General features: G+C 42.8%; 1 protein-coding gene across 2 annotated transcripts in view; it reads left to right on the plus strand.

The window, feature by feature from the left end:
* Positions 1 to 8,591: 8,591 nt before the first annotated feature.
* HABP2 (hyaluronan binding protein 2) overlaps positions 8,592 to 21,123 on the plus strand; it is a 46,269-nt gene continuing 33,737 nt past the window's right edge. For both annotated transcript variants that reach the window (XM_063132684.1, XM_063132685.1), the window contains exon 1: positions 8,592 to 8,729. In XM_063132684.1, the coding sequence (XP_062988754.1) occupies positions 8,661 to 8,729 (69 nt within the window). In that variant the 5' untranslated portion in view covers positions 8,592 to 8,660. The remainder of the gene's footprint in view (positions 8,730 to 21,123) is intronic.

Below are 21,123 nucleotides of genomic sequence, written 5' to 3' on the forward strand. Positions count from 1 at the left end.
CTGGGCATCTGGTGGAGAGATCCATAGGATACACTACACGTATTGCACACCTTTGACTACCACACCTCCTCTTTGGCCACCAATGTATCTCTTCCTAGAATAAGCCACCACCCTACTTGGCTTGATAGTCACAGAACATTTTTGATTAAAGACCTCTAAGTGACCCTTAAAATGTTACCCTAAACCATGTGGAAGATGCTTAACCATGCAGGTTTTCCCCACAGAATTGGAAAACCCTCTTTTCTCCTAATAGGGTGTCAATTCTGTTGCTGGGACCCACCAAATCAATTCCTGCACACATGGTTCTCCCATTTAATTCTCATCCATACTTAGGCACATAATAGATCATAATCTCCCTCATGAACAGGGCAAAGGCCCCCATGCATTTTAGTCATTAAGACTGTGATCCTGTGTAGCCCTTCCTGGGAGTGAGCCTCATTAAACTCAATGGAGCCTATTTCTGAATGGACAAGAATAAAAATGCACTATTGCTTGCTTAATTAATTGCTTAAATCTGCAAATATTTTCAAATGTATTGTAACAGGCATTTTTAATTATACATGCCTGTATCACAGTAGTTGTCTTAGAAGAGGCATTCCTTCTTGTGTATGCGAAAAAGTAGAAAGCCTCTACTAGGATTGGCTGCCACCCAATGTGATTTTTATTGCATTTTACAGTGTTAGATTTATGTCTTTAAATCCGCCTCTGTTTTGCAGCCGGCGTGGCAGGGCACACCAAGCAGGGTATGTCTCTTCATTAGTATTTTGGTGCTTTTGAAACATTTCAATTCACCATTAAAAGGACTCTTCTTAAATGGTATTAATCCATGTGTGGATTCTTCCCCTATATGGCGTGGGACCAAACTACCTTCTCCCATAAAAATGTCCCTGGGTTTTAAGACCTCCTGGAGAGGCGCTTCTCGGAAAAGACCACCTCGAGTGCCCCCCTGCCGCCCCTTTGCCTCTTAGCACCCCCTGCCACCCCCTTGCCTCTTAACGCCCCTCTATGCAATCCCACCGCCCACTTTGGGAACCACTGCTCTAGGGAAATCAGTGCTCTTTGACCAAATTAACCATCTGGCCGTAGAAGTATATGTTTATGTGGTTTTGGATAACTAATTGTTTAAAAGGTTACCATGTGGCACTTCTAACTGTAAGTGATAGCTCCAACCATACTCTTCGGTTCATTGCTAATCTACCCACCCCGGCAAACTACCAGCAAAGTAAAGGGATGGTAATGCCAGGCCCAATTCCATTGGTGGAAGATACAGATGGCACCACACAGCAAACTTTTAAGTGGGTAAGAGCTGGACAACATTGTCTCTCAACTATCCTTTTCCCAACCTGGTGTCCTCCATATGTTTCAGACTACAATCTCCATCAGCCCCAACCAGCACAGACAATGGATATTGTAGTCTGAAACATCAGGAGGGCACAAGGTTGGGGAACGCTACTCTAACCCAACAGACCATAAAATGGAATGTGCCTAAATCCCAGCAGTCATTTAGTTCAAGGCAGGCTTTTGACAATGTAAATTTAGGAGACATTTCGTGTGATACAATTCTCCTTTCTTTCCTTTTTTTAGCTGAGTCCCTAGATCTTAAGCAAACACAGTGGCACATTCTCACAGTCCTTTCATTCAGGTATTCGGAAAGGAATGGTTTATGCAGAGGTGTTTAATAAATCAAAGAGGCACTTACAACAATGTGAATTGCTCAGTCTAGGTGATTAGTTTTTTTGTATGTCTTTTAGTCATTAGAAAAGGAGACCAGCGCGCATGGACTAGTCTCTGTGTACAAATGACTGATGGAATGGGGAGAGATCAGAAACAATATTGTAGACAACAGATGAACACAGAATATTTAAAAAGCAAGGAGGGAAGAGAAAGGCCCTGCTGAAAGATTAAAGAATAGAAAGAAGTACAAATGAGCAAATCAATTATTGTGTGAAGATTTCTAGGATGTTGTTTAATTCATAGTGGTCTGTGCTATATTAGGTTTCCTCACAGTTTCTTCTGTTATTGATGTTTCTTTTAGTTCCTTCTCTGGCATCTGATTCTATGGGACTGAGCATTCCTTTGAGGGGAAGCATTATGAAATGGAGGTGTGATCCTGTGCATCGTTCTCTGAAAGAATTAACTGGGTTCATCCACACGGTCTTATTGATTTCCACAGTGATGTGGAAGTGAGTGAAGCTAATATGGGACAACCAAAAGATTAAGCATTCAGTTTGTAGGAGTTTAAGGAGCTGCTTTTTCACAGAGTTAAAACCGAGCAAGGCATTTTGGTTGAACGGACTTTACTACATCGGCCCCTTGCTGCCAATTTATTGCATACATTCAAAATGCCATTGGCCCTATAGGGCCCCATATTTGGGCTGCACTGGGTCCAAGTGCACTCAAGTAAGTTTTTTCCCATTTATAAAAACTGCATTTTCAAACTCTTTGAGAAGCAGCTGCCCCTTCAGGAATATCCCTTCAGTTTGTCACCCTACTTTTACCAGAACAGTCTAGCAGGGCATCAGGGTAAAATCCAAAATAAATTCTACTTAGGGTAGATCCATTGAAATGAATGGAATTTATGTTAATCATGACTAAATGAAATCCCATGTATTTCAATGGGTCTATTCTAAATAGGATTTATGTGGGAATTTATCCCATGTGGCCAAATCCCAAAGGCAGTATCAACCAATTTGAATCTGAATATTTTTACCCTTCCAATCATTTGTACTTGGATTTCTATTTTTATTTGATAGAGCAGGGATAGGGAATTTTCAGTCTCTGGGCCTAATCTGACCCATGGAAGTTCCCAACTCGTCAGCAAGGCTTGGACTTCCTTCATGGGCCGGCCCCTTCCTCTGCCCAAGCCCTGCCTTCTGATTGGCAGGAGACAAAATGACATCGGGGCAAGCCCACACCCCTTGATGTCATTCAGACCATGGAGGGCTGGAGTGGGGAATCATCTGTCCTATATCCCAAACTAGTTCCCCACACCTGCTATAATGGTGGGTAAGGCCATGGCAAGTGACTCACTACTTTCTAAGTCCTCCCTTGCCAGAGCAGAAAGTGAGTGGGTTTTGACCTACCCCTCTCCTTTTTCTCATTTGCTTTGATATTTATTTAATTTGTCCCATTTTTGTCATTTTTAAAACAAAAAAACATTCCTCTCCTTTGTTCTAATGGGAGGGAAAGTAACTACACCAGCTTCAGAATTGATGTGATTTCCCCCTCGTTCAAGGGAGTTTTTTTGATCTAGTAGAACCTGAGGGCTGTCTAAACATCTTCTTTGCCCTGTGGTGTCTGCAAATTGGCACTGCGTTGGTTATGACGCAGCCACCAATTTGCAGCCATCGCAGGCCTTTCCCCCGAAGCTGCAGCATAAAAACGTTGTGGACTTACCTTGGCTTTTTTACTCAGAGCAAGGTCACCATGGCCCTTCCACTGTGTGACCTCTCTCCGGTGCTGAGCCGGAGGCAGTCTAGGGCAGATGGTGACCCCTGATTGGTAGCTGGAAGCCTGGGAAGAGGGGTGGGGGTGGGTGGGCTCCAGGACCCGAATGGCTGAACAACCCCATGCTCCCTGCTGGTATGGGGATTTCCCACCCCACAGCAGCAATTCTGTGGGGTTTCAGGGGGAAGGAGCAGTGAAGCAACACCATGAAAACAAGCAGCAAATACTCACCTGGTCCACCCCAACACCTTACCACCATCAGAGCAGTAATGGCAGAAGGTTTCCAGCCATTGGTCAAAAGAGAACCTCTGCAGCAGACCTCCCTCTCCATTTCCCCAGGAGCAATAGGATTACACTCTTAACCATTTAGAATTTTAAAACATGAGAAATGGGATTAAAAATAGGTCTCAGCAGAACAGATTAAATTTACTAAGCACTGTATAACTTTTGCAAAAATGTAGCTGAAGTGATGGAGAAGGGCACATCTTAATAAAAAGCATAGGAAGTGGCATCACCCAAATATGATCTACATTTCAGTTGATCAAAGAATTTGTGAAAAATAATAATTAAAAAGTAAAAGCCTTATGCAATGAGATTTAAAAGAAAACTTTGGAGGCTGACAAGATGTATCTGGCACAACTTCAAAGTACATATAATCAATGTTTGTCAATAGCAGTTTTGCATCTTTTAATTTATCTTTAATGGGTATAAAGCATGTTGTTATTAGGATCCAGTCCATACTTTAATTCTGTTTGAGATTTGATGAATCAGGGCTCTATTAAAATTCAGTGCACCTCATCTTAGTCAAGGACAGATTACATAAAGCTGTGCTTTATTACATACCTTTCATCTTTCTATCTTTCTAAGTGGAGAAAGTTATCTAATTTATGGAAACTTTTGTGAGACTGAAAAGACAGAGAAGGCTATCTGTAAGAGAGATAGGTGCACCTCCATATGAACATGCTTATGTTAAGAGCTCTATGGACAAGAATATAAATGACTGCTAGACCTTGCTAGACCTACCTCTAAATCCAGGTGTGTGGAGGGGCCAGCCCACACTAAAAGTAGCGCGGGCCGTCGCCCCTGTCTACATGTAAGATGCGATGGGCTGCTGGAAGGACCCGTCGCATCCACTTTTTTTTTTTTAGATTAAAGGGGCCATGTGCGCAGGAGGTTTTTGATTTGTTTTTTTAAAAAGGGGTTCCCCGCTCTCCCCTGCCCCCGATTTCCCCCCCATGATGTCCGATCCCCCCGCCTGCCCTCCAGGCCGCCCGCGATGTGCGATCCCCCCAGCCCGCCAGGCCATGATGTCCGATCCCCCACCCGCCCGCCAGGCTGCCAGCAATGTCCAATCCCCCCCATCGCCCCTGGGCCGCGATCCCCCCCGATGTCCCCTGGCTCCGCTCTTCCCCCTCATCTCTCCCTGGCCCCGATCTCTCTTCCTCCCCATGATCCCCCCCCCGGCCTGATGGGCACAGCACAGCTTCTCCAGGCTACTCGCAAGTAAGCCGCATAGCCAGGAAAAGCCATGGAACTGGCTAGACTTTTCCTGTGGAAATACTGGGCCACAACTGGTGCCAGTTATCCTGGGCCAAGGGAGGGTTTAGCCCAGGCTGACCTCAGGATCAGGTATCATGGGGTCTGAGCCCGGGTATCAGCTCGGGCTAAACCCTTGTCTAGCAACAGCCATAGGCATTTTTCATTGATCCAGTTTCCTGCCTTCAACAGTGGTAAGATTAGGATGTTTCAAGAGTTCTAACACCACAGAGAAACAGCTTATTCTGTACTAACCTTCTCCGACCTAGTGCCTTCCAGATGGCCACACTGTCTGAGGACAATGGGAGTTGTAGCCAACACATCTGGAGGGCACTAGGTTGGGCTAAACTGCTCTATGCCAATGTTTTCCAGAATTTATTCTAGGGAATCCTAGGGTTCTTAGAAACATGTTAATTTCATCTACTTGGTTTCAAGCCAGTATGCAAACCTGACAAAATTGTTTTGAACCCTATGGTGATAGCCTCTCAACTTCAGATATTATGTCACTTTAATAAGGTCTACACCCTAATCCAAGTTATTTTTTTTAAAAAAAAATCAACCATGCAGTGCCTAGGGCAAAGCCTTATAGCACTCTACTTGAGACCTCTCTCCAGATTGACGCAGAACCAGTAATGATCACTCAATGAGTATGGTTTACAGTAGTATTTTCCAGCTCACATTTTACCAGCTTGTCAAAAAGGATATCATGGGAAACTATGTCAAATGATTTGCAGAAATCACGATATACTATGTCCATGGCATTCCCATGGTCTACCAACTCTATCAAAAAGAAGGGGTAAATTTGGGCTGGCATAACTTATTAACAAAAACTAATTAAAGGGCAATCAGCTGTATCAGGGTCATCTCAACCTGATTTGCTGTTCAGCCAATTGATCACCTCTGGAATCTTTGGTATTTTATTGTGGAGTTATGGATAGTTGTTCCTAGCCTGAGCCTTATCTGTCTTTCGATGACCTGTAGACTAGGCATGCTTCTGGTTACTGTATCCTATAATACTTGTTTAGTTAGTACATTATATAAACTAAGATACTATAAGTCCCTTTTGGACTTTCCCATGAGGAAAAAATGGCTTTATACAGGCTGTCATCAGTTGCTATAAAATTAACAAAATATTGTTAATATTTAGGTCATGAGCTAACCAAACATACATACAGAAACAAATATTTGATTCTATACAATGGGGTGGGGGAGAAACCCCAAAATGCAAAACAAAACAAAACACCACCCTACAAATAATACATTTTTCATTATTAAAAACAAACAGTATTAAGGCAAAATGAAAACAACTAAATGGAGAAGAGGATTTTTTTTGGTTGGGTTTTTCTCCTGAAGTTCTGGACAATTATGGCTTAAAAGTTAGACAACTCTGTGTTATGCAGAGATTAATTGATTTAGATCTCCAGAATTTGAAAGCTGTAGCTGAAAAGTCCTCTTCTCCATCATCTTTATGTAATCCTCTAAAATATGGAATTCTTATTGCCTCTTATTTAAATACATTGACCGGTTCAAAATACAGGAGAACACTTTGATCCTCCTGATCCAGCAAGTAATACTCTCAGAGAGTCTGCTCGCTAGCTTCAGTGTTGCTCTCTGCACTGTTAAATGGATGATTCAATAAGATCCCGATTAACCAACGGCTGTGTCCATGTGGAATGGGTACTATGGAGTCTATTGATCATGTACTCCAGTACTGTAAACTGTATAAAGATTGCAGAGAGAAATTGGTTTTCCCCTTTATGAAGAACTCTCCCGGTACAACCTTCTGAACAGCTGGTGATGTTCTGTCTGAAGGATGATTCATCCTATCTCACTGAGAAGGTTGCTAGGTTCCATCTTATTTCAATGCCAGTCTTAAAATCCCTTCACTGGCTGTCAATTAGTTTCCAGGCAAAGTATAAAGTGTTGGTTATCACCTTTAAAGCCCTACATGGTTTGGGTCCAGGCTACCTGCGGGATTGCCTTCTCCCATACAATCCGCCCCGCACACTCAGGTCCTCTGGGAAGAATTTAATCCAGCCAACAAAAACAAGGCTGACAACTATTACCCAGAAGACCTTTTCTTCTGCCGCTCCCAGTTTGTAGAATGGCTTGTCGGGAGAGATTCGTCAACTTAGCAGTCTTCCAGAATTTAAGAAAGCCATAAAGACTGATCTTTTCCGGCAGGCCTACCCAGTTGAATTTTAAGATGCCTTTTTTAATGGTGTGCTGCTTTTAACGATGCACTGGTTTTAAACATTTGAATTAGTTGTATGTATTTTATGGTGTTTTTATTAGCGTTGTACCCCGCCTTGATCCAGAGGGAGAGGCGGGTAACAAATAAATTATTATTATTATTATTATTATTATTATTATTATTAGGTGGAAATTATTTTCAAATTTCACTGGTTTTATTTAATTACTCCTATTTGTATCTTTGTTTGTAAAAAAATCTGTATTGGTCTGTGACAGTAATAAACAATTCAGTTCAACCAGTACCCCTTAATGATTATGCAGACGTTCTGTAAATGTAGAAGTTGCTTCTGATTATTTATACTTGCAGTACAAACTTTGATACATTTGTTTATGTACAATTATGTATCTAAGTGAGTATAGGATTGCAGCCTTAGCCACCTTTAGTATTTAGCCTCTACAGAAAACTAGGATGTAAATGCATTAATGGTTTGAGGATGAGGGTTTTAATGGAATTGTTTTAATGTGGGTTGAGGGTTTTAATGGAATTGTTTTATATGTTATTGTAAAGCACCTTGATGCCAGAAATGGTGAGGCGGCGCTATAAAAATGCTTTAAATAATAAATAAATAATAATAAAAATTTAAATAATAACTAAACAAAATTAAAAGTGCTTAGTTTTGGTGGGATAGCATTTAAGAGTAAGGACGCTAATTAGGCAATATAATATGATGAATAGAAACAATTTAAATCTCAACCCGGCCCAGATATAGTGCCAGTGTAGTTAGAGTGTTGGACTAAGACTCATGAGATCTGGGTTCTAGTTCCCATGCACCCATGAAGCTCACTGACTTTAACTCTAACCAACCTCACAGGATTGTTGTGAGGATAAAAACAAAGAAGAAGACGACCATATAAGCCACCTTGGGTTCCTTGCACGTGGGAAAAAAGGAGGGATCTAAATGTCATAATAAATTAATTAATAAATGTATCTCCTATTCTAGGAATCAGATTACTGAAATCAGGCATACACACAAATGAAGGTTGATAAATTAATGCATCAGTTGAATTGTTTATGATAGTTACTAATATTTTAGTTGTTTTATGGGCTCATAGTACTTTATTGATAATTGATTTTAGCAGTTTTAAATTGTTTCAAATTCGTGTATTTTAAAATTTTGTTGTAAGTTGCCTTAAGTCTTTAATTTTTAAGAAATGCATCTAAAAATTTAAATACTACTACTATTACTATTCATATTACTACTAATAATCATAATTATCATGGACATTTCTCCCTCAACATATGCCTCAGAGAAGACTCATATTAGGAAGACTCTCTGAGAGTATTACTTGCTGGATCAGGATGATCAAAGTATAGTTAATAATTTGCAAACCTGTTCTTTGACTCTTTAGGTTGACTTAACAAGGAAGATTTTTTTTAATCAACGCTTATTCACAATAAGAGAAGAAAACCCTGTTAAAATAAGATGCTTAATTGTTTTGTCTACCTACCAGTTCTTCCTTTGATTGTCTTTGTTGGGAATACTCCTGTTTGTGTAAGTATATTTATTTAAATGACTAATTCAAAAAGGGTTGATAAAATCATCATAAACTGAGCATTATACCAGAAATTAAGGAATGTATTTAGCTTGACATTGTATTAATTTAATCTGAACATTATTGGAAATACATATTTCAGCCAATCCACTAAAAGCATGGAAATAAAGAGTCTATTTGAAAGGGGACTGGGCATTTTAACAATGAAAAATTAGTTCTGCTTTAGCCATTTTACTTCCTGTCCCTTCCATAACTCCCATTCTTTCTCCCCCAAACTGGAAAAAAAATACCTTTATCCATGAATGCTACCTATGTTCATTTAATTCACTTCTTGTAAGCAAGTTGTGGAAGGATGTACCTTTTTTTCAAGGAAAATGTTGATCAAGTAACTTAATCCTAGCTGGAATCCAAAGTTCATGGAAATACTGTCAAAGAAAATGGAATATAAATTTTTCTCACTGAAAATGCATTAATGTTGCTAAAAGCAAAGCAGTCTGCTGTCACCAAGAAAGAACCCAATAGAGTATGCAGCAGGATAGTTTTTAATAAAACATGTTTTTCCCCCATAGTAATTAATAGGAACTTCTTGGAATAAATTATAGGGAGTAAATTGTTGTGATCATTCCACTGCTGGTTTTGGCCACAATGTTTCAGTCCAAAGGAAATTGCCAGTGTAATACAGATACTCAAACTTTTAGACATATGTTTGTAATGGAACTATATGAAGATAGAAACTTCATAGAAAATACATGGAGAAACTTAGACAGAAACTACTTGGAGAAAATTAGGATGACTTTTTTTTTTTACCCATATTTATCATGTCAGAAACTGGGCGGGATCAGGGAAAGGGGCATTCTATTATACTTATATAGACACAGATGAAACATTTGTACTTTCAGTGAATTCTGGTAACAATCACCATGGGGATGGCACAGAAAATGGGAGAGAGAGGAGGGCTGTGTTTGGACAACACAATAGTCAATGGTGGGTTAATAGTCAACTCCACGGTTGATTATCGAGGGGGTACTCCCCACACAACATGATTATAATCAACCATGGTGTAGATTAAGGCCAGCGTCAAGTTGACTACTGCCTCTCTCTCCCCCCCAATCTTCTTACTGGTATCCCACCAGCCATTGCTAGTTCTGCTGCCTAGACTAGAGTGGCAGCCGCCACTTTGGTCACTCTTGCCAGGGGACTCTGTAGTTGCCGAAAATAACCAACTGTATGCAACAAAATAGCCAATGATGCCCAACACATGACATGATAACCAATGGTTGTTCAAATAATCAGCTCTGCACAGCTGAGTAACCAACCATGGTGAATAACCAATTGTGGTGTGAAAAAGTTCTGACAGCCAATAACCCGCCATTGATGATTTAACCCATTGTTGACTATTTAACCCACTGTTGGTTATTGTGTCATCTGAACCCAGTCAGAGAGAGAATCTCTGATGTCCACTTGGCTCAACAGAACATGTTCATTTGGAGATGGGCTTTCACATTGTGAACCTTCACACCCACATGCTTCATTCCTGCTGGTTGCTAATGGGAGTGTGAAGGCACACAGTACTGCAGCTGAGGTCCACCCATAAGTATTTTTAAATATTATGGGATGTGGTGGCAGTTCTGGATTAGATGAGGACAATCAAACCAAGTTTAATATATACAAGATGGAGGTATCATTGGTTGTACAGTATGGTCTGTACAGGATTGTATCCCCCACCCCCAGCTGTGGGCTTATAGCTTGGTATCCAAGGTCAGTTCCTCATACTGGGGTCTGAACACTCTGAGACCGAAGTGAGGGCAGAGCACTGCAGAATGGTGCAAGGTGTCTGAGGTAAGTCAGTCTGCTTAACAGGTGTCTCAGATATGCTGGCGGCTTTTTGTAGGGTTCCAAACCTCTTCCTCAGATAAGCTTCTGGGTCCAGATCAGACTGAGGCCTTAGCTAGACCTAAGGTTTATCCCAGGATCATCTCGGGGTCATCCCTGCCTGCTCCTGGGATATCCTGTGTGTCATTTACATGAACAGGAATGGCCCTGGGACAATCCCAGGATAAACCTTAGGTATAGCTAAGGCCTCACTCCTGACACTTTGGGATACTCTTGCATCTGACCTGCTCCTGGTAACAGCAGTGGACAGTGGTGCCCTTTCCTGAAAAATCTGCTCCAGGCCCAAGTTATTCATGCTGTAGTCTACAAGGGGCTGTCTAAACATCTTCTTTGCCCCCACAGTGGCTGTGAAATGGATACAGCCACTGACTCACAACCACCACAGGACTTTCCCCCCAAGCTGCAGCATAAAAGAGTTGAGGACTTGTGCTGGCGTTTCCCTTGGAAGCGAGGTCACCATGGTCCTTCCCCCTTTAACTTCTCCCTTCTTATGCTCATGCAGCCAAGACTGTTGTGTGTGAGTACACAGATGAGTGCATATTTGAGAAGGGTTGTGTTTGGGTGTGTTCACTTGCATGTGTATGTGCAGTCATGTGCACACATGTGTGCAGCTCCTGATCCACCACCCATTGCCATATGCAGCATTCGAGATCAAAGAGGTTGTCTATTTCTGCTCTTGGCAGTGTCAGGTTAGATTACTGTAATAATTTCTACATGGGGCTGCCACTGAAGACAGTCCAGAAGCTTCAATTGGTTCGTAATGAGGCTGCTAGGGTTTCACCAGCTTGGCTCTGATCATAGAGGAGAGCTGGGCATGGAGAAAAATGCTAATAGCTACAGAGTGGGCCTGTTCAGACAATACACTAAGCCATGGTTAGACCACTAACTCTTTCACAGCAAAGGGTTAGTGAGCATGGTTATATAGCCACCATGGTTGGGAATGGTTCACACAGCTAAACCATAATGTTTAGCTCAAAATGCTTAACCACTATGGCTTAGCCTGTTGTCTCAACAGGGTCAATGCAACATTAGTCATGGGAAGTTTTGTTTCTCTGCCTTGCATACTCCTATTTATGTACAGAGTAACAGTCGGGGAGAAGCTAGTTAGGTTCAGATTTTAATACAAACTGACCTAATTTGAACTTCCCAAATTAATATGCAAACCATATTGCAAAGTGTCTTAAGTTTTCACACTTCTCTGAATTTTGCAATGCAGTTCTCCAATCAAAAAATGTGTTAAAAATTAGGGGATGTTACATTTACAAAAAAGAATGCATCCATTAGGGAAAATGCCATATGAAGGGAACATACTAGGGGAAATCACTCATGTAAATTAGGGGAAATGCATATGAATTTTCATATGTATGAAAATGCACATGAAAATACGTGTGAAGTTTTGTGCAGAGTTGGGGAGGGGTTGTGCACACATTTGATCATAGCCAGAAGTCTGAGAAGCATGGGTGTGGGAGGGTGGGGTTTAGCCGCCCAGAAAGCTTTGGCTATGGGGCAGTATACAAATGCAATAAAATAAAAATAAAATAAATTCACAAGCCAATAAGGAGGTTGGGCTTGCAAAAGGGTGAAATCAAAACAGACAGATTCGTCCAAACTGCACGTTTTCTCTGTGAATGGGGCAAACACACATATTTTACATAAATTGATGCCATACATCTAGTTTGGCCCATCCTTATACGATTCCGAGCAGATCGACGTATGAAGTAGTTACACACAGTGATGAAATGGGTTTGCTCTTTACTATTTGCATTATCTACCAAGCATCTGTTCTGTGCATGCAAGAAAACGTCTTCGCTCCTGTTGCATTGTAACCTATTAGTCTCTAGAGGCGAAGAGCAAGTTGCCAATTCAGCATAGTTCACTGATCAAGGGGACCCGAGCTACTTTTTTTTACAGGATGGGCCTGGGCCTGCCTGAAGCTACAGGATTGCAAAATGTCTTAGCTAGATGCATTAGCAAATGTTGCACTGATCTCTTATAGAGGGAAAAAAATCTTTCTGACCCCTGAAGGCAATCAGCATATGCCCTGAAGCATGAGAGTTCCCTTACAGCTAAAGAGTCTTAATGGGTTTCCATAAGCTTTAAGTCGAGCTGCATAACCTGCATTCTCAGCACAGATAGCAAAATGTTTGATGATGCAAAAATCTTGTGTCAGACTCATCAGAGAACCTGCCTTTACAACCCCAACTGAACAGGCTTTGCTGTCCCTGTCTCCAAATGAAATCTGTCCTGGAGAAGAGCCCAAGTGCACAAGCTCAGCTGAAATGGTGCAATCTAAAATGTTATACAGTCTCACTGTAAAACAAGATGAAATGGTGTTACTTTTGGATGAGGTGAGAGAGACAGAATCTCAGACCCAGCGGCACTATTACTCATAGTTTTTTAAAAAAACATTTCACCCTACTTCAGACGTGTGTGTGTGTGTGTGTGTGTGTGTATGTATGTATGTGTATATATATATATATATATATATATATATATATATATATATATATATATTCTACTGATTCTTTGAGGGGTAGGGGAAGCCTCAGAGTGGCAGCGCTAATCAGGAAAAAGGAAGCTCTGAGACACTCAGAGTGGCTCAAGAATAAGAACTGTGAGTGATGAGCATTATGGCAACTCTGCCAGGTTTAGCCTTGTCATGTAGCAGGGTGAAGCTAACCTGCTTTTAGGCAGCAGCATTGTGGTAGTGGTGCTGGGGAATAGAAAAATAGGTGTCGGAACGGTGTAATGAAAAGATTGAAATGTTGGCCCTAGTGCAGGGGTGGAGAACCTCAGGCCCAGGGGCCATATTGGCCCTCCTGGGGTCCTAGTTGGGGTCCCCAAACAGCCTTGCCTGTCTCCCCCAACCACAGATTGTTTGGTGGTTTTCTGGATTTTAAGCAGTCCCCTCCTTTCTAAAAAGTTGAAGTGCCTCTCTTAAGGGTTAGTAAGTGCCAGTAAGAGCTTTATTCTACACAATATGCCCATATTTTATTTATTTGCATTTTAGCCTTTGGTCCCACCAGGCCCGGTGCTGCCATAGAGGCAACTCAGGCAGCCGCCTAGAGCACCAAGCAAACAAGGGCGCCGAACAGCGTACCCGGAAGTTGCTCTCCTAGAGCGGCTTCTGGGTGTGCTGTTCCAGAGCCACTGCCCCAGCCTCCGCCCAGCCCCAGCATCCTGGCTCCTTCGAAGCCAGGATGCTGGGGTTGGAGGCGGGGGCTTCAGTACTTCCAGGCGTGCCGCTTCATTTTTTTTCTTTTTTTAACCAGCTGACCGGCCCGCGGGGGGGAGCAGCAGGGGCAGCCAGGCAGGGGGCTCCTCACGTCCCGGAGGTGGCGGCTGTGAGGGGGACGGTGGGCCGGCCTGTGGCGGCGGCGGCCCCACCCTGCGTCGTCGTCGCCACCGCCTCGCCTCGCCCCGGCCTGGCTCTTGCCCGCGACATGCTCTGGCTCCGCGACCCAGGCATGCTGCTTCAAAGCCTCTGCCCCAGCCCCCAACCCCAGCGTCCTGGCTTCAAAGCCGGGAGTGGGAGGGAGTGGGCAGGCGAGTGAGGGGGCGGTGAGTGAGTGAGTGAGCGAGCGGGGCGGCGGCTTCAGAACATGCCTGCCTAGGGCGCAATATAGTCTGGCACTGGCCCTGGGTCCCACACACCACTGGAATGTGGCCCCTGAGAGATTATCTGAAATTAAATTTTGCCCTCAAGGTGAAAAAGGTTCCCCACTCCTGCCAGAGTAGGAAAGGGAGGGGCAGCACTCTTTGGCGTCCATTTAGGCAGCAAAATTTCTTGGACCGCCACTGAGTTCTATTTTGTATCCTTGCTTCCTGCACCCCCTATAGTCTCAATATGGGGTGGCCCAAGACATTTTGCTGTTTGTGGCAACGGGCATGATTCTGTCCCTGCCTATGTCATGTACAGAAGTTGGCTGTACTGGCCGTTGAAACATACCTCAACACTTACAATTGGATAGTGTTCTCCACCACACTTGAGGCAGCAGACTAGTTTAGGGGCCCCAGGACAGGCTGTGCAGGAACAACCGGGGAGCTCAGGAGGGACAACCAGGTCGCTGCCACTGCTCATGTCCTACTTGTGGGCTTCCTGTAGGCATCTGGTTGGCCATTCTGTGCACAGAATGCTGCACTAGATAGACCCCTGGCCTGAACCCGCATGGCTCTTCTTATGCCCTCCCCAGTATCTGCCACCTAATGGTAAGGCCTGCACTGTTCAGGACCAGGGGGACTCCTTCTCTTCCTGTCCTTTTATCATCAAGACCAAGAGCGTTAGGAGGAGAAATGTTAGTCTGATTAAGTTGGGCTCTTCTTACATGGCTCCCTTCTTGGTTTAAATTGCCTTTTTTCATTCCAGAAAATATTCATATTCACCTTTAAGGCTGCAATCTTATGCATGTTTTGACAGAAAAGAACAGTTCCCAGCACGCCCCAGCCACCATGGCTGGCTGAAGGGATGCTGGAACTTATAGGACATTTTTCTATTGAAACATGCATAAGATTGTACACTAAATCTCTTAATACAGCAGGAGATAATCAGTTACAACTTCTTCTGGTCATTCCCTCGCCAACCATGTTGTTTACTCCTTGCTGTGTGATATACCTGGGGCCATGATCCAATTTCAGCAGGTTGGGGAGGGGTGAAGGGGATAGAACTGGCAGAGGAAGCCACACATGCCTTATCTCCAGCCACAGCAAAGGATTTAAAGCTATATGAAGGTTCTCAGGCTTTGAATCCAGCAACTCTAGGCATGTGAAATTTCTGCAAAGCTGCCTCAGTCAGGGAAAATAAGTCCATCAATGGAACATTTTGTTCACTGTAGCTCTGTAGATTTTTGGTGAGTTTTGTTTCATTGATTGCATACTTGTATATAGGGTTGCCTCCCCCTCCCCCGCACCAGTCTTAACCAGCAGCCTGACACACACAGATCACTCAGGTAAAACATTGTCCTTTACTTGTTTTCTTGCCAAGAACAATTTCACATGCTCTATTTCTATGCAACAGGCCAGTAATAAACTGAATGTTAAGAAGCAGTTAAAATAAGTGGTAATTCTATTTGGGTGGAGACAGGATCATCAAAAAATAAGTAGGGTTTACTTCCAAAGAGATATATATAGTATTAGATTGCCATTTCAAGTTGCTTTCAATCCCCCAATGTTTTACAACTTCTTCGATGTTGTTGTAGTAACAATAATCTGAAGGAAGTCTGTCCATTTTGCTGTGTGAAGAAATGTATGCAATGGTAGTGCCATGTATGTAATGGTAATTCTCTAAATATTCTGTCTGGCTATTATATAGCTGAGTAGGCTTGATACCTAGTGTTGTTACTGTGTTGAAGACTTATTTTAGTAGTAGCTGCTTGGTGACATTCTAAAGGGGAAGAGAGAGGCAGAGTGATGACTGCTTTTCATAATTTTAGATGAGATAAATTTGTTTTTGATTGGCTGGGGGTGGGGGTCTAACTAGGTAGAAAGGAGCAGTCCAGTCAGGGGTTCAGGGTAGGGGTGTGCACGGACCCCCCGCTCCGCTTCACTTGCAGATCCGCGATTTTCGGAGCGGGCTGCTTCGACCCGCCCCCGCTCCGCCCACTTCCGCTCCGCTCCGCTCGGAGCTCCGGATCCGGATCGGAGCTCCGTTTTTCCCCCCATAGGGTTGCATTGAAAGCTAAAAAAATTATACAACTTTTTTTCTGATCAAGTTAGAAACCTCACGTTTGGCACCATGACACCTCATGGGGGTATACACACGCACGCCAAGTTTCAAGGGAATCCCATCATCCCCTGATTTTTGGGGAATTTTTGAAAATCAGGCACCCCATTCAGACCCCTTGGGATAGCTCCGTCAATTTGCATGTTAGAAAATTCAAACTTGGCACCATGAAAGCTTATCCATGTGTCCACATGGACGCCCAGACTCAAGGCAATCCCATCATCCCCTGATTTTTGGCGCGGCTTAACTCACCCCAAATTGTCCCATTCTACAACTACGTCAATTTGCACGTTAGAAACCTATCCTTTGGTCCCATGACAGCTTACCCATGTGTCCCCATGGACGCCAAGTTTCAAGGCAATCCCATCATCCCCTGATTTTTGGGGAATTTTTGAAAATCGGGCACCCCATTCACACCCCTTTACATAGCTCCGTCAATTTGCACGTTAGAAACCTCAAACTCGCCACCATGAAAGCTTATCCAGGGATACATACGCATGCCGAGACTCAAGGCAGTCCCATCATCCCCTGATTTTTGGGGAATTTATGAAAATCCAACACCCCTTTCCATAGCTCCGTCAATTTTGCACGTTAAAAAAAACCCACAAACTCACCACCATGAAAGCTTATCCAGGGATACATACGCACGCCGAGACTCAAGGCAGTCCCATCATCCCCTGTTTTTTGGCGGGGCTTAAACCTGCAAAATTTGGAACTTCCAAAACTCCAAGTGAGCGCAGGAAGGACTTCTCCCCTGAGTCAAAGCCACACACACACACACAACATCCCTGCGAGTTGGGCAGGGGAGGAGGGAGGGAAGGCAGGCAGGCATGCAGCTGGCATTTCTGGGGGCATAAGGAAGTGAGCCAAGGATAAGCCAGTAATGCATATAAAATGGAATAAATAAACAAATAAATAAACGAAGGAGGGGTGGAATTAAAAGCAGCAGTGTTGCTGAATAAACAGCAAGAAGAACTTTTTAAAAAGGCTATATCTGTCTTTTACCAGCAATAGGGGGACGTGCCCGGGGGAGAGGGAAGCAGCTGCCAGTTCAGCTCAAGAAAGCCATTGCTTCACCAACAGCTCTAAGAAGTAAACGCTCACTTCAACTCATAATAGGCATCGCTCCACCACTAAGAGAGAAGTAGAACGCTCACTTCGACTCATGATAGGCATTGCTCCACCAAGTTACTCTCTTTGGAAGGCTCTGATGGCCTTCCAGTACAGGAGAGAGTGGGGGCACGTCCACGATGAGATGCCCTAGGGGAGCTCATCCCCTTGCACCACATCTTTTCAGTTGTTCCCCAAAGTTAGGGTGGGTAGCAGTGCTGTGTTTCTATCTCTTATTATTGGCTTAGTATATGATTTCAAGTTGTGTTTGTGCATTTGGTGGGGCTACTGTGTTAAAAAACACTGGGAAAAGTCCGTTCAGATTAAGAAAGAGAAGTTTCCCAGAATCCCAAGTTACCCGTTTTGCCTATGCCCTCCTCTAACTTTGGGATCATGTGATCATGACCGGGAGCTGACTCTGCCCCTCAGCCCTTTGAAAAAGGTATTTTTCCCGCCGATTTTTAAAAAAATTCTAGCGCGCGACCCGCACCACGCAGAGGTGAGAGTAGTCTCAAAATGACCCCCATCCACGACTCTCTGTGCACAAGAATTTTCAGAACGATAGCTTAAAAATCAACCTAGTTATCCCCGATTGTTTTCCTCAATGCAATCTTATGGGCGAAAAGCGCCATTTGACCCGCGCTGTCCATTTGTTTACCCGATTTTTAAAAAATTCTAGCACGCGACCCACACGACGCAGAGAGGTGAGAGTAGTCTCAAAATGACCCCCATCCACGACTCTCTGAGCACAACAATTTTCAGAACGATAGCTTCAAAAACAACCCAGTTATCCGCGATTATTTCCCGCAATGCAATCCTATGGGCGAAATGTTTTCAAGATGGCGATCGGAGCGGTCCACCTGAAATAGGAGCTCCGAAAAATGGTCGCTTCTCTTCGCCTTGCTTCTAGGGGTCCGCGGTCCGCTTCTACTCTGCCTCTGGGTAAGGCGGAGCAGGCCAATTCGCTACTGTTTCTCCGCTCCTAATCGGAGCGGAGCACATGCCTAGTTCAGGGAGTCAGCTGTTAGTCACACAGAACATCTGCTAGTTGGTAGGTGGTGTTATAGAAGGACTAGGAGAAAGATGAGACAGACTCAGTATTAAGCTGTTTTTTCTCTTTAGGATAACCCTACCTGACCGATAAAGATCAGGAATAGGGAGCAGGTGTCTGAGTTGTACCAGGAGGCTGTCCTAAGCACTTGCCAGTAAAAGGAGGTATTAAAACCATGATAAATGGTCTAAGTAACCAGAAATACAACAGAAGGAGCTTTTGGAGTCAGAGGAGGTCTATACCCAAGAGCTGGACCTGGTTCTGAGTGTATTTGGTAGGGTTGAAGTTTAGGGAATTTGGCCTGAGGTAAAAGAAGTAGTTAAGAGGCTTGTAGTAGCAACAGTGTTTCTTGAGTAATCCCAAAGTAAATATTAGTATTCCTTTATGTACAAAAGATCTCTTTAATAAACCAACTTGTTCAATAGTTCATCTTGTCTCTAGAGGTAGTGCCCATCTCACGACTTCATATCTACTAGGAACTTTTAAAGTATTCTAAGAGAATTGGTGGCAGTGGAAAAGGATCAGATTGTGGAACTCTGAGTTATAGTGGCAGGCAGCTCCTTAGGCCCTGAAATATAAACATTCGTTAAAGAAAAATAAGAAAGCCATAGGTGGGATTGCCCAGAGTACGAGTGGTTTCCCCCTAGGTGGTGGCAGTGCTTGAGAGAAAATCCCTCACAGGCTGCTGATCCACTTCCCTTTTTTGGTACAAAGTGCAAATTGGTTCTTATTTATTTATTTACATTTATATACCGCTCAATTATCTAACAGATTCCAGAGCAGTGAACATAGATATAAACAGTAAAATATTTCTGGTACTTAGTTCTGTTAGGACAAAAGCACCTGTGATTTCAACTAGACCAAATGAAGACACAATTATACATCACTGTCATCCAGTGAAAAATACTTAAGGAAGCAGTAATAAAAATCCAAGAAGTCAACAATATCAGCCATGAAATCTAAGCAGTAGAAATCTAAGCAGTAGAAATCTAAGCAGTAATAAAATAGAAGACGTTACCAAAGAGATTTCATTGTAAGTGCTCCAGAAACTAAAGAGATTTCATTGTAAGTGCTCCAGAAAAGCAAAGGGCAACAAAATTAAACAATGTTAAAAATGTTAAAGGAAGGTGCTTCTAAACTACAATATTGACTAAATGATTACGGATTTGTAATAAGATGTTACTGCCTGTGAGGGTCTCAGATTTAGCTACAAGTTAGCTGTTTTGACCTGTATCTTTCAATCAAAAACACTATACTAGGGGAATATTACATCTCTGAATGCCAAAGCATTTAGATTTTCATTTAGGTTAAATATGCATCCTTTCCCACCACCACCACCCCCGCAAGCTTCATCGTATTGCTCTTATCTATATGCTCAAATCCAGTAGGTGGCAAAGTTGGACATTTATCAGGGCAGTAAGACAGCTTTCTCTAACCTGATGCCCTCCAGATGTGTTGGCTTAGAATGATGGGAATTGTCACCCCACATATTTGGAGGACACCAAATTGGGGTAGACTGCATTAAGACAACCAAAAATGCTCTATCCCAACATCCCTGCCATAAAGTCACTGTGCATTCAGGGCTCGAAAAGGTCAGGCATAACACGACATAATTCTGTTCCAGTTTGGGAGATGGGCCCCAATTATTGCCTTGGAAAATTTTCAGAAATGAAAGACAGCATAGAGATATATTGTCTGAATGAATGAAACAGCTCCAAAATACTGGAGCCAGCACAGCTGCTCTAGCTATTATTATATTTCTCTATCTGCATCCTTCAGATAAAAATACATCAAACTTTCAGGTTTTAAAGAGGATATAAAACTGTAATGTTTTGCCTCTTTTAGCTCAAGAGCACTGTGATTTAGAATAAATACACACACACACACAATAAATTTATCAGGTTAAACTAAGAAGACTTCAAATTGTGACGTTTTGAATTTCAGCCTTTTTCAAATGAAAGTTCAAGATATTCAATACTATCTTCAGGCTCACAAGTTTTACACAAACCCTTTTAAAAAACAGTCTCTTCTTGTGATTTCGAACTATGGATTTTGGTTGTTAATTCCTGTAAAATACCTCTAGCTTCAAAATAAAAGTTGCCTCTACTCTTTACAGAATTTTTAGCATTTTAGTACCTGGATAACACGAAGCTTCTATCCATACTGGAGAGGAAAAACAATCGGGTGTTTGGAAATAAATAAATACCATATATACTTTTCACTTTCTTTGAAAGGCAAGCCCTCCCTCTTCTGGCTATGTAGAATATAACAGGCCGAAGAATGGACAAGAAATGTTTTTAAAATACTTCATTTTAAATTGTGAGAAAGAAAAAGAGCACAGAATCATGAACATGGAGGAGAAGACCTCAAGGATAATGTAACTCTCCATCACACCAGGGGTTAACACACTCCCTACCTTTGCTTCTCAGCCAGTGTTTTCGTTCCTCTTTCAATAGAGGAAGTATACAACGAGCACGAGGCCCATTGAGTCCGCTGTTCTAATGGCGCTGCTTCTCCTGCACACAGCAGGAGAGAGCAGCAATTCCGAGTTTAATAAAACATCGCTTAGTGAGATGGCACAAGGAAGGCCAGAAGGGTGGAAGGGGTGCGGGAGGCAGAC

The sequence above is a fragment of the Elgaria multicarinata genome, chromosome 8 (genome assembly GCF_023053635.1).
Source record: "Elgaria multicarinata webbii isolate HBS135686 ecotype San Diego chromosome 8, rElgMul1.1.pri, whole genome shotgun sequence".
In the NCBI taxonomy this organism is placed as follows: domain Eukaryota; kingdom Metazoa; phylum Chordata; class Lepidosauria; order Squamata; family Anguidae; genus Elgaria; species Elgaria multicarinata.